Source organism: Myotis daubentonii, chromosome 6 (assembly GCF_963259705.1).
Source record: "Myotis daubentonii chromosome 6, mMyoDau2.1, whole genome shotgun sequence".
Classification (NCBI taxonomy): Eukaryota; Metazoa; Chordata; class Mammalia; order Chiroptera; family Vespertilionidae; genus Myotis; species Myotis daubentonii.
Genome location: NC_081845.1, coordinates 39,855,651 through 39,868,159, shown reverse-complemented (window position 1 = coordinate 39,868,159; position 12,509 = coordinate 39,855,651). Strand labels below are relative to the sequence as shown.

Genomic DNA, 12,509 nt, shown 5'->3' with positions numbered 1-12,509 from the left:
ATGGTACACTTTGTGTGCCACTCGTTGTATTTCAGTCCTAACTTTATAAAGCTGTTTTTGGCAAACGTTGAATTTGACCCCAAAATGTATGGGAATATATTTCCCAGGGTGTAATCAAGCAAAAGCGCTCATTGGCAAGCACTGGTGGCTGTCAGGGCAGCAGGAGGGCTGAAGCTTTCCAAACGGTTCACGTCCACAGACATGCCTGTGCCCAAGGCAACTGCGGGATGGACGGGAACAAGGTGCATCGGAAGGAAAACGTGGCTGGCTCGGCTGGCCCGGCCAGGGCTTCTGAAATGCAGTCCCTGGAGTCTTGCTAGAATGAGATCCTGATCCCTGGGTCTGCATTTCGAACGCGTTCCTGAGTGGGCGTTGGTCCTCTCCAGGGCCCGCTCTCCGTTTTCCTCATCCAGGCAGATTCAGTGTCATTTCTAAACCTTCCGATAACTCATGCCGCATCAAACAGCATGTGAGGTTTTTCCTCTTGCAGGGCAAGGAACAATTTCAAGAGGCTGGGGTTACAGTGGCAGGTGAGCAACGTGGTGTGAGAAGAGGTAGGCCCAGGGTGAAAACAGGCCGTGAGGGCACATCATCATAAAACCTTGATCCTTCTCAACTTCCATGCTATTTTCATTTAAATCAATCAACTACTTCCTTGACCCTCTTAGATAACAAAATAATGACTCATATTACAGAGAGGTTAATTTTTCTCTGATATCTCTGTTGATAACCATGCCAAAGAAAAGCTATTTTACTCTCCTAGGAACCTGAAGACATAGGAATTCTTGTGTTTTAATTTTCCCACAGAGCTGCCCAATACTTTCTCAGGGTTCATCTGTCTAGGCTGATGAAGGGTCAGAGGCACTGGCCCCTCCTGTACCTCACCGCACCCCCACCCCCCAAGAGCATAGGAGCAGGACATGCTGGGTTGGGGAGCCTGCCCCTGCCCTACTCCCTCCTGGGGTCTCCATCCTCATCAAATAGCAGGATGGTTACCTGATGGGAGCAGGCCATTCCTGAGTCTACCCCCAGTGCCAAGCACAGTGCCTGGGACACAGAGAAGCTCAATGAATGTCAGTTAACCACATACAAGGAAGTTTAAAGCAGAGCAAGGGGTTCTACCACTCTCAAATACATGCTTAAGACAGAGGAGCAGTTCAGACAGGCCACTAGCTTCATGAATAACTTGACTGTAGGGGTGAAAGGAGTGGGTAAGTGTTCAGCTCAACTGTCATGCTGTCTGCCCTCTGTGTGACCTTGGTTACATTACATGACCTTTCATGTCTCAGCTTCCTGTGCATAACTCAGGGATAAATAATGTACCGGTCTCGTGGGGTTCTGAGGACTTAATGTACATAAGTACTTAATATTTATTATTACAATATGATTATTATTTTGTTGTTGTCATTAATCCTCACCCAAGGACATTTTTTCTATTGATTTTCAGAGAGAGTGGAAGGAAGGGAGGGAGGAAAGGAAAGGAGAGGAGAGGGAGGGAGGGAGGGAGAGAGAGAGAGAGAGGTATGTGAGAGAGACACAATGATTGCTTGCCTCCTGCAGCACCCCACCTGAAACCCAGGTATGTGTCCTTGACCAGGAATTGAACCTGCGACCCTTCAGTGCATGGGCTGATGCTCTAACCCACTGGGAAACACTGGCCAGGGTTATGATATTATTAAATAACTAGTAGCCCTGCACACGAATCCATGCGTGAGGAGCTCGCTGCCGGCTTGCCTGAGCTGGCCACCCGCCCACCGCCGCTGGTAGCTCTCCGCTGCTTGTAGCTCGCTGCCCTGCCCTCCTGTACCTCTCCCCGCTCCTAGCTCGTGGCACGCCCTCCTGTAGCTCTCCACCACTTGTAGATTGGTCGTGATGTTACAGCGTAATGGATAATTAGCATATTCTCTCTTATTATATAGGACAGCCGTGGGCAAACTACAGCCCGCGGGCCAGATCTGGCCCGTTTGAAATGAATAAAACTAAAAAAAAAAAAAAAAAAAAAAAAAGACCATACCCTTTTATGTAATGATGTTTACTTTGAATTTATAATTAGTTCACAAAAACACTCCATCCATGCTTTTGTTCTGGCCCTCCGGTCCAGTTTAAGAACCCATTGTGGCCCTTGAGTCAAAAAGTTTGCCCACCCCTGATATAGGATGTTACTCCTAAGCCAGAGCAGAGGTAACCCTATGGGCCTTTTATAAAACTAGTTGTAATGATTACTCTCTACTGGTAAACAAGAGAGCTTGCCTACAGCACCAGGAGCAGGGTAACTCACTCACGGAAGGTGCATCTTACAGGCCTGTTTGCCAGGGGAGGAGTACAGGACAACTGAGCTAGAGGTGGGGTTTTAAGCTCTTAATATATTTTTTTGTTCTGCTATCTGGCAGAAAGCAAAGGAATAGGAAGGAGGAAAGGAAGGAAGCCTCCCCGCCCAAATACACGCCTCAGAAACTTGGAAAAAGGAAGGGATAGAGATAATTAGAAATCTTACCCCTAATGCAGTGTGTTTGGAACAGTGGGTCATGACCCATTAGTAAATTGGTGCAATTGACTTGATGGATCATGACTAGCATAAGAAGAAAGAGGGAGGGAAGGAGGAAGTATGAAAGAAAATAGAATAGAAAATACCACAGTGCACTGTGCATGAATTAAATTCGGGAAAGTTTCGTTTCATTTCTGGGTGTAGCTACATAATTACATGTAAACTCATATATGTGAGCTGCATTTCTCTGCAAGATGGATTATGGCTGTGGGTCACTGTTGAAAAGCACTGCCCAAATAAATTCAAAGGGCCTTACGTGCTCATTCCTGCAGACTGTAAATTAGATTTTTAGCAACTTATGCACCTTAAATTCTATTATACCAAAATAACTTTGGCGGTCCCGTGGATCATGAGATAACTAGGAGGTTTTACCAATATAGAGAAATTTGAGTGTGCCACGCCAGCACGGCCAAGGGTGAACCTGAGTGGGGCAGCTGAAAGGCTTAGAAAAGACAGACAAGAGAATGAAAGCCGGGTCTCGGTGGGACGCTGCTTCTCTGAGAGACAGCGACAGTGCCCACAGGCTGTGTCTTTATTTTATAGACGGATTCCACGAGGCAAAGTAAGGGCATGATCAAGATGTTTACAACATTCTCGTGGTTTTCAATCCTACTCGACTACACACACCAGAACTTTATCACTCAGGCACGTGGGGCCACGTGTTCGGACCATAGGTTCAAGCTTGCAACGATAGTTGTTGGCTATAATTGTGCTGGGAGGGCTCTGCCCTCCAAGCTGGGACTTGGACTGTGCCCTCTCCTCAGTCCAAGGCTTGAACCTGTCCATACACTGTAGCTGCTCCCACATTTGAGTTTGTAATCCCATCACTAAAGAAATCATAACTGCATTAGGAATGATTTTAGCAACAGGGTCTTTGTTTTACAAGTGACTCCACTAATATTTTTAAAAATGATTCTGTGAAGAGAGATCACCAGAAACCCACATGCCAAGCAAAAAGAGTACAGGTTCTAGAGCAGTGGTTCTCAACCTTCCTAATGCCGCGACCCTTTAATACAGTTCCTCATGTTGCGGTGACTCCCAATTTCACTGTTACAAATTGAACATAATTAAAGCATAGTGATTAATCACAAAAACAATATGTAATTATGTATGTGTTTTCCGATGGTCTTAGGCGACCCCTGTGAAAGGGTCGTTTGACCCCCAAGTTGAGAACCGCTGTTCTAGAGGGAGATCTGAACAAACCAATCCCAGGCTAGAAAGTAAGCAGGGGGGAAGTTTCTGGGTGAACTGTTTGAATACCAACAACAAACAGACGTCCTCTGACTCCCCTACCTCCCCACAGCAGGCAGAAGGCCAGGGTACATCGGAACTGGAAATCCCCCCTATAACTCTCAATATTCAGCCTCATTAATAAAAACATTTCAGTTTCTACCAAGCATGTTAGGAACAGTGCCACCCGCCGAAACATTTTTGGCTAACCTGCTTGAATAAAAAATTAAGTTTGAGTCCCAGTAGAGGGCAACATTCCTCACTCGCAGAGACCTCGGATACACAATTCAACACAAAACACAACACCAGCACCAAAGAGAAGGTTCTTAGACATCTCCACAGCGGTGACCTGTCAACTCAGTGCTCCAATGAACTCCACAAATGCTGACAAGGTGACGACGGGCTGGCTGCTCTGGCAGCCGCTGATACAATCTCTGCTCAGCTGTCTAGGAGTATCAAGAAATCTTAAATCTGTGCTACTTGGCACTGGGTGTCTGGCTGACACACTGTTCGTGATTCTCCAAGGTTCATCTTCCAACCATATGGGAACTCGGCAGCAGAGCTCAGGCTCGGCAGTGCCAGCATCTATCCTGGATTTGATCAGCACCCTCAGCACCCTCAGACTCAAGAGGGAATGCCCAAATCTCTCAGCTGGAGAATCTGAACAAAAAGGTTGACGCTGGGTTGCAGGTGAGGGGCAAGTAGACTACTTAGGGGAGATTCCACGTGTCTGTGCTCAGCGACATCGCAGGGATTGTGTCACCACGGAGATGCTTTACGGATTAAACAGCTTTCTCAGGACTTCAAATCCAAGAACAGTCACTGATTTCAGTTCAACAAATGATGAGTTGCTAAATGGTGCCCAGAGAGTCAGCAAACTGGAACACCAAGAAAGCAGCATGCCTTCGAGAGAGCAGGGAGTGGAGCATTAATGCGGCGTCAAGGCAGACGTGTGAAACGTCTCCAAGTAAATGAAGCAGGAGTGACGCTTACCTTTTTCATTTTCAATAGAATGTTTCTTCTTCTTCTTCATATCATCATCATCATCATCATCATTAGTTGATCAACTACTGTTTAGCAATAAGGTATGGAAGAGCTCTCTACCCCACAGGCCAGTAAACAAATACGACTGAGTGCCCAACATCTGGCAGGCTCTGTGCAAGGCCATGGGCACACAGGGAATGAGCCAGACACAATCTCTGCCCTGGTGGCTTTTCCCTTGGGATCATCCTCATACTGCCAAACAGTGTATGATGAGGATCAGGAATGATGCCTGAGAAAATAAGAATCTGGACAGAAAAAGCAACCACAATGGAAGTGAGAAGAAAAAGAAGGGACAGCAAGGTATCAGGGCAGGACGTCCTCAAAGGCTCCTCACAGCACCTTATAACTACCCACAGCCCTTAGAGCCACCATGGTGCCTAAGTGCACAGCTCCCAATGGAGCAGGCTTGGCAGTGCTGACTTCCTGCACCTCGTGAAAACAGGAACGGCCATAATTCCTATCGGCTATGGCTGTTGTAGAAACCATTCTAAACCCCCAGCTGGTCCCACAGTAACCGACATGGAGGAGGTGTTCAGTACATTTGCACTGAATGAGATGGCATTTTTGTTCTCCAAAAACAAACCACAGTGACACTTTAGGATAAAAAACAAACATTAACAAACGCCCCCAGGAGAACAAAGCTAACTTCTGCCTGACATACAGCTATTGAATATCGCCCCCATGTCCATGAACAAAAAGATGATTTCCAATAAAAGTGCTAGCTGCTTACCTTCTACATCTGCTGTGTTTGGCTATGAAGCCTTTTCCAGCAGAGGCACCAAATAAGGCTTTATAGAGCCTTTTGTTAAATTTTTTGAGGGAGTTTTTATTTTTCCTCTTAATATTGTACTAAATGTCACTCATGAACAAGTCATCGGCCCTGATGAGTCTGCATGTGACGTACCTTTAGCATCAGAGTTACCACTCAAATTCTCCCGTCACCTTCCTCCCCTCCCTTGGGTTTGGGGAAGAAGACAGAGGTGGTCTCCTGTGCTCAGACTTGAATGGTGTTCAGAATCAAGGGTGCTCAGGCCTGGGTGTCCTAACAGGCATCAGATGGCTTCCCTTGGAGGGAGGCAGTTGAATAGTGACCACAAGGGGTGGAGTTGATATGGGGGGGGGGGGGGGGCAGTAAGTAAACAGTTCTGAAGGCTGGCATGGGTCAGGCCCTGTGCTGGCTCCTTACATGGATCTCAATGACCCACACAGGAAATGAGTGAGCAGTATCATCCCTCATCACCATGTAGGAACCTGAGTCTGGGAGGTCACTAGTTGGCCAAAGGCCCCAGGACGAACTTCCCCTTATCTGACTCTAGAACAGGGGTGGGCAAACTTTTTGACTCGAGGGCCACAATGGGTTCTTAAACTGGACCGGAGGGCCGGAACAAAAGCATGGATGGAGTGTTTGTGTGAACTAATATAAATTCAAAGTAAACATCATTACATAAAAGGGTACGGGGTTTTTTTTTTTTAGTTTTATTCATTTCAAACGGGCCAGATCCGGCCCGCGGGCCGTAGTTTGCCCACGGCTGCTCTAGAATCTCACCTCATTCTGCTACTTTGTGTTCCTATAGGCTGGATAGGAGCAGGTGGGGCTCACACCTGGACGGGGAGCAGGGGGCTGAGCGTCCCAATCACTCTACACCAGGAACAAGGCTGCCCCACCGACATCCCAGCACTTTACTAACTTACATGCCTGAGTTTTCTCATCTGTCTGGTGAAGATATTAATCCTCTCATCACTAATTTATTATATGGATACACGAAATAAGGAATGGTGGTATTTGTCGAGTAGGGACTCAACTGTGTTTTTTTTGTTTGTTATTGTTATTACTTTCTAAAGAATTTTTATTGCATTTATTGGGGTGACACTGCTTAATAAAATCATATAGGTTTCAGGTGTACGAGTCTACAATACATCATCTGTATACTGTATTGTGTGTTTACCACCCCAAGTCAAGTCGCCTTCCATCACCATTTAATCCCCTGTGCTCCCTTCTACCTCCCCCCAATACTGTTACTGCACTTGCTTCCCATCTTTTGATGACTGCTTGTTTCAGCCTCCTGGTGCCTCTGGTCTCACCCTGTGAAGACTGTGCTGAAGAAAGCGGCACACACTCCTTACCTCCACCTCCACCACATATGTAAGAAGGATCAGAGAAAACTCAGGGGGAGAAGGATAAAGGACTATTCACTCTGAACTAGGACTAGTACCATTCTGAAAAATCAACATGTACTATAATTCCATAAAATTGATGGGTTGTTCTGAGGTCCCCAGGGATCTGAGGCTCCTGATATACTGACAAATTGACTCACACAAAGTTTAGAAGGAAATACTGCCTTGAAATCACATGACATCTTTCTACACAGAGCTCAAGAGTTTCAAAAGGTTTTACTTACATATATTCTTTTTGCAGAACAGGAAGGGGTGCAGGGAGATCAACCTCACTTTCTATACACTAAGGACAATGAACACAGCTAACACCCAAAATAAAACCCAGGAGTAAACATGTCTTTTCCTTGCCAAAATCTAATGAATTAGAACTATAGCAATCCATTGCAAAGTAAACGTATGTGACCAATTAGAATATGTAAATTGGACCAGTCATACTAGAAATATTCAAATATATTTTGGTTCCCTTTTCTCTGAACATGTCAGAATTCCCGGGTGGTACCTGAAGCTTGGGCCTGACAAAGCTGAAACCTCACATCACTCATGTGATGTGCGGGCATTCCCTCCACTGTGAACCTCGTGGGGCGCTAGCCCAATGCCAGGTCTTTTCTGACTTGCTTCACATCCTGAAGGATTCAACTAAAACACAAATCATAAGCACCTTCTCTCGATCCTTCTGCTCCAAGAATATGAAGATGCTCCCTTCTCTATGATGCCGTGAGAACAGAAATTTATTGAATGAAAGCATAAAGAGTGACACTATTTGTGTCCACGAAGGCCAGAACCCAGGCTTCACATGGTCAGAATGCCTCCTAGATGTGGAGCGTGCTGTTGCTCACTGTGGTGAATTGTTGATGAGAACGGCCACACCAGTTGCCCCACCCTCTGTGACAGCCTCTTTGCAATGGGACTTGGCTGCTCCTGCCGTCAGGGGTGGGATCTATTTTCCCACCCGGGCACCCAGGTTGGGCCACATGACTGACTTTGACCAGTGGGATGGTAGCAAACGTGATGCAAGCAGAAGCCTGATGAGTCTGCAGTCCTGAGCTTGACCTGTCTTGCTCCCAGGAACTCTTCCGTGTCATGTGAACAAGCCTGGACTGGCCTCGGGGAGGGTGAGAAAGTGCACAGGGGAAGCTGCAGTCCTCCCTGCCAGCCCAGGGGCAACCCTGGATGTAGGAGTGAGGTCATCCCAGACCACCTCGCCCCAGCCATGTCAGGCCAAGTCAGGAGAACTACCAGCTGACCCACATAATTTTGAATAAAATGGTGGTTGTTTTAAGTTTGGGTTTTTTTTGTTTTGTTTTGTTTTGTTTGTTTTGGGGGGGGGGGGGTTGGCATACAGCAAAAGTGAATCAACAGGCTCAACTCAGTGTCCCACTTGAATTCTGGCTTTACTTACACACTTGAAGGGCTGTGTAGGATTTTTAAAAATATATATTTTTACTGATTTCAGAGAGGAAGAGAGAGGGAGAGGGAGAGGGAGAGGGAGAGGGAGAGGGAGAGGGAGAGGGAGAGGGAGAGGGAGAGGGAGAGGGAGAGGGAGAGGGAGAGGGAGAGGGAGAGGGAGAGGGAGAGGGAGAGGGAGAGGGAGAGGGAGAGGGAGAGGGAGAGGGAGAGGGAGAAACATCAATGATGAGAGAGAATCATTGATAGGCTACCTCCTGCACACCCCTTACTGGGGATCGAGGCTGCCACCCGGGACTGTGCCCTTGACCAGAATCGAACCCAGGACCCTTCAGTATGCAAGCTGACGCTCTAGCCACTGAGCCAACCAGCGAGGGAAAGCTTTGTAGGATTGACCATAAGCAGATGACAAACAGAAGAAAAACTTTTAGGAGCTCCTTTAGGAGCTAACAGTGCTTCTCAAACTTCTCAACACTTTCAGAATAACCTCGAGGAATCCAATCCAGAGAACACTCACAGAGGGGCCCAGGTTTACTTACATGGATGGTCCTGGGGCACTGCTGTAAGAGTATAAAAGTGCAAAACACCTAAATGCCAATCATTAGGGGAAAGGATAATAAATTATGGTTTAAAGTAAGACATAAGAAACAGCAAATGGTTAAACGTTTTTCAAAGAAACTATTCTACTATCTTGTAGCTTTCATTTGCCATAAAAGGTATCTCAGCAGACAGAAATCTGAGATTTAATCTGTAGTAACTGCTTACTGCACTAGAAACTGCCACTCACACAGGAAAATTTCCCCAGGGTAACAAGGTGTGCAGCCAGTGCTGGTTTTAGGAAGCCAGAGTCAAGGGTGGGATATCTCTAATCAATCCTTTATTTAAAAAAAAAAAAAGGTATAAAGAAAGGTATAAAAAATTCATGTAGGCATTAAAAAATTCAACCTATTTTCTGGGCACTATAGATCTTTAAAAATGTATTGCTCAAGTATTACTCATTATACTCAAAAGTGAAAGCAACTCAAATGTCCATCAACTGGTATCTTTACACAATGGACTATTACTCGGCCACAAAAAGAAATGAAGCACTGATACCTGCTACAGCCTGGACGAACGTGGAAAACATCTGCTATGTAAAAGAAACCAGATACGAAAGACCACGTATTCTAAGATTCCAATTATAATAAATGTTCAGAATAGGCAAGTCCAGAGACAAAAAGTAGATGAATGGTTGCCAGGAGCTAGAGCAACGGGGAATAGGAACTGACTGATAATGGGGACAGGATTTCTTTGTGGGGTGATGAAAATGTTCTGGAATTTATTGTGGTGGTGGTGGTTGCACAACTCTATGAACATATGAAAAACCGCTGAATTATACACTGTAAATTAGTAAATTGTATAGTATGTAAACTGTATGTCAACAAAGCTGTTTTTGGAGGGGGGACCTAGCTAAACAAATTGATAGGTAGATTAAATAAATAAACAAACAAACAAATAGTTAGGTAGATAGATAAATAAATGTATTGCTCAATGTTCCATGATGTGGGATGCAGGTCAGTACTCATTATAATGTAGCGTACACATGTGTACTTGAATCCTGGTGAAAATCTTAACTTCACCAGTTTGCCACTCAAAGAATCGTTTTTACTTACTGAAGACTCAGTCGCTAAAATCCATAAAACGCCCAGTTTATTTGGAGCTTCCCTAGCATCTCATAGTAGATAATGAAAACAAACCAATAATAGTCCCAGGATGATACCCCATGGTGTTCTGGCTCATGATAATGAGACGTGAAAATGGGGACTCTTTTGGACAGACATGCAGAAATTGAAGTAACTGTCTGGGTCCTCCCAAAGAGAGTGAGTCGTGTGTGTGTGTGTGTGTGTGTGTGGTGGGGTTGGAGAATTTGGGAAAATGTTCTGAGTTTGAGGTGTAATCTGCTGACCCATGGGAGGCTCGCTGACAAGATATCCCAGGGGACCCCCTTCTCGTGTCCCTCCCAAGTCTTCACTGTTTTTTGTTGTTGTTTTAAAAATATTTTTTTAATTGATTTCAGAGAGGAAGGAAGAGGGAGAGAGAGACAGAAACATCAATGATGAGAGAGAATCATGGATTGGCTGCCTCCTGCACAACCTACACTGGAGATTGAGCCCGCAACCCAGGCACGGGCCCTGATCAGGTATCAAACAGTAACCTCCTGGTTCATAGGTCAATGCTCAACCACTGAGCCACGCCAACCGGGCTCAGTCTTCACTGTTTTGTGTACGTGTCTTATCTCCCATGTGGACTACAGGCTGCTAGAGAGGGCCACTATGTCAGTTCCACTTTCTCAGAATTTAGCAGAGTTCAATATAACCGGCAGGTGACTAAGATATAAAACAAATGCATAAAATAGGAATAACAGATATGACATAGAAGAATTCCCCACTTTGCAAAAATGATTCACTGAACAGTTTCTTTAGGCAACAAACTCCCATAATAGACATAAAAGATGAATTTGATTTAGGAAAAGACCTGCTCACCCTTGGCACTTTCCCAGGAATCTATGTTAAGGGTGCACCACGGAAAACTAGACTTGCCGTCAACAAGTTCCTGCCTTCCCTGAGAGCAGATGCTGCGAAGACTCCCTGCCCCTCTGAACCCAGACAGACAAGATTCCAGTTAAGGACACTTTCTGCTAGACACTCAAGCCAGAGACGGGACAGCTGAAGTGAAAGCCTCCTCATGCCCAGGCGTTGAGGAGTAGCCCAGATCCCACGAGCAGAGATTCAGCATCTTATCAGAGGGTTAGCGCCCAAGCAGGCACAGACAGGGTGGTCCCTTACCTCGGGAATCAGCCGCCGCCTCTTCACGCTGGAGACAGAGTCTGGCTGACCCTCGCTGAGCTGCTGCTTGCGCTTGCTGGCGTCCTGGAGGGTGTTGAAGACACCGTCTAGAAGGTGCTTCTCCGAAGACCTGGAATTCACTGAGCAGTCCAGGGCAGCATCCTCAGCCTCCGCCTCCACTTTCACAGTGTTATTTTTTAGAACTGCGGCAGAGGAGAGAGAGGATTCAGCGGGAGAAGACCGTGGGTGGCTCAGAGATCAGCAGGGTCCCCCCCCAGTGACAGGCTGTTTGTGGGCTGCCCTTCGACACGACCACTCAGATGATAAAGTCTAGTCACAATAAAACTGCACCTTCCAACCAAGCAATTTTTATCTTACCAGACTAGGGCCACACAATAAAACCCCTTCCAAGGAACATTTTGTTCAAAACTGGTTTTAAAGTCTTTTTGGAGGGTGGGGGAGAGAGAGGAGGTGGAGGGAAAGAAATACTACCTTTTAAATGATGCTTTTAGAAAAAGTAACTCTGGAAAGACACATAGATAAGGTGCATGGGTACCGGGGCAGGGAGACTTTTCATTGATTTTTTATTTTGTATCATTTTATATTTTTGAACCCTGTGAATGTATGACCCAATAATAGTATTAAGTTAAAAACAATTTTAATAAGTATTTTTTTTTACCTTCTTCTACATCTTCACTGAATTCAGCTGAGTTCATCTTCTATTCCACTACATGAAAAGACAAGACAAAGACAAAGTCTTGATTTATTGCTTGATTTATTTCTTAATTTTCCCTCCCCAAAGGAAATTCCCTTCCCCTCCCGACCCTGGCTCTGGATAGTAGAAGGTTAAGCCCACACTGCTCAGCAACGTCATGGAAAATCGCATCCTCTTATTCTTGTTTGCAGTTGCTCAAAGCATCCAGGCCCTCTGTGCACCTGCTGGGAGCGCTTCTCCAAGACTCTACGTGGGCAGAACGGGTCTCCCAGCTCCGACTGAGAGCACTTACGGAGCTAGGGGAACGTCACTGAAGAAAAGCAGTCTTTTGCACAGACTCCAGTTTAAATCATCTGTGAGTCCCTGCTTTATAAATTCCAGCCACAAAAATGAAAAGGCTGGCCAAGGAGGAAGCTGTGGGTCCTGCGGACCGAGCTGAGGCCTTAGGACTCCAGGTGGTCCCAGGAGACCTGTGCTGCCCGTCAGCATAGCCACTGGCCAGGTAGCTATGAGGACTGGCCATGTGGCTGGTCCAAGGGGAGACGCACACTCTGGATTTCAAAGACTTAGT

General features: G+C 45.9%; 1 protein-coding gene across 3 annotated transcripts in view; it reads right to left on the bottom strand.

Moving 5' to 3' along the window:
- The window catches only part of BEND3 (BEN domain containing 3), a 32,844-nt gene that overhangs the window by 4,883 nt on the left and 15,452 nt on the right, over nt 1-12,509 (bottom strand). The window contains exons 2-3 of one of the 3 annotated variants that reach the window (XM_059700802.1): nt 11,903-11,950; nt 11,224-11,426 (exon numbers count right to left, since the gene is read on the bottom strand). The exons of 1 other annotated variant lie outside the window; for it this stretch is intronic. In XM_059700802.1, the coding sequence (XP_059556785.1) occupies nt 11,224-11,426; nt 11,903-11,939 (240 nt within the window). In that variant the 5' untranslated portion in view covers nt 11,940-11,950. Of the gene's footprint in view, nt 1-10,920; nt 11,176-11,223; nt 11,427-11,902; nt 11,951-12,509 lie in introns of those variants that run through there. One more of the 3 variants, XM_059700804.1, reaches the window with a different exon arrangement.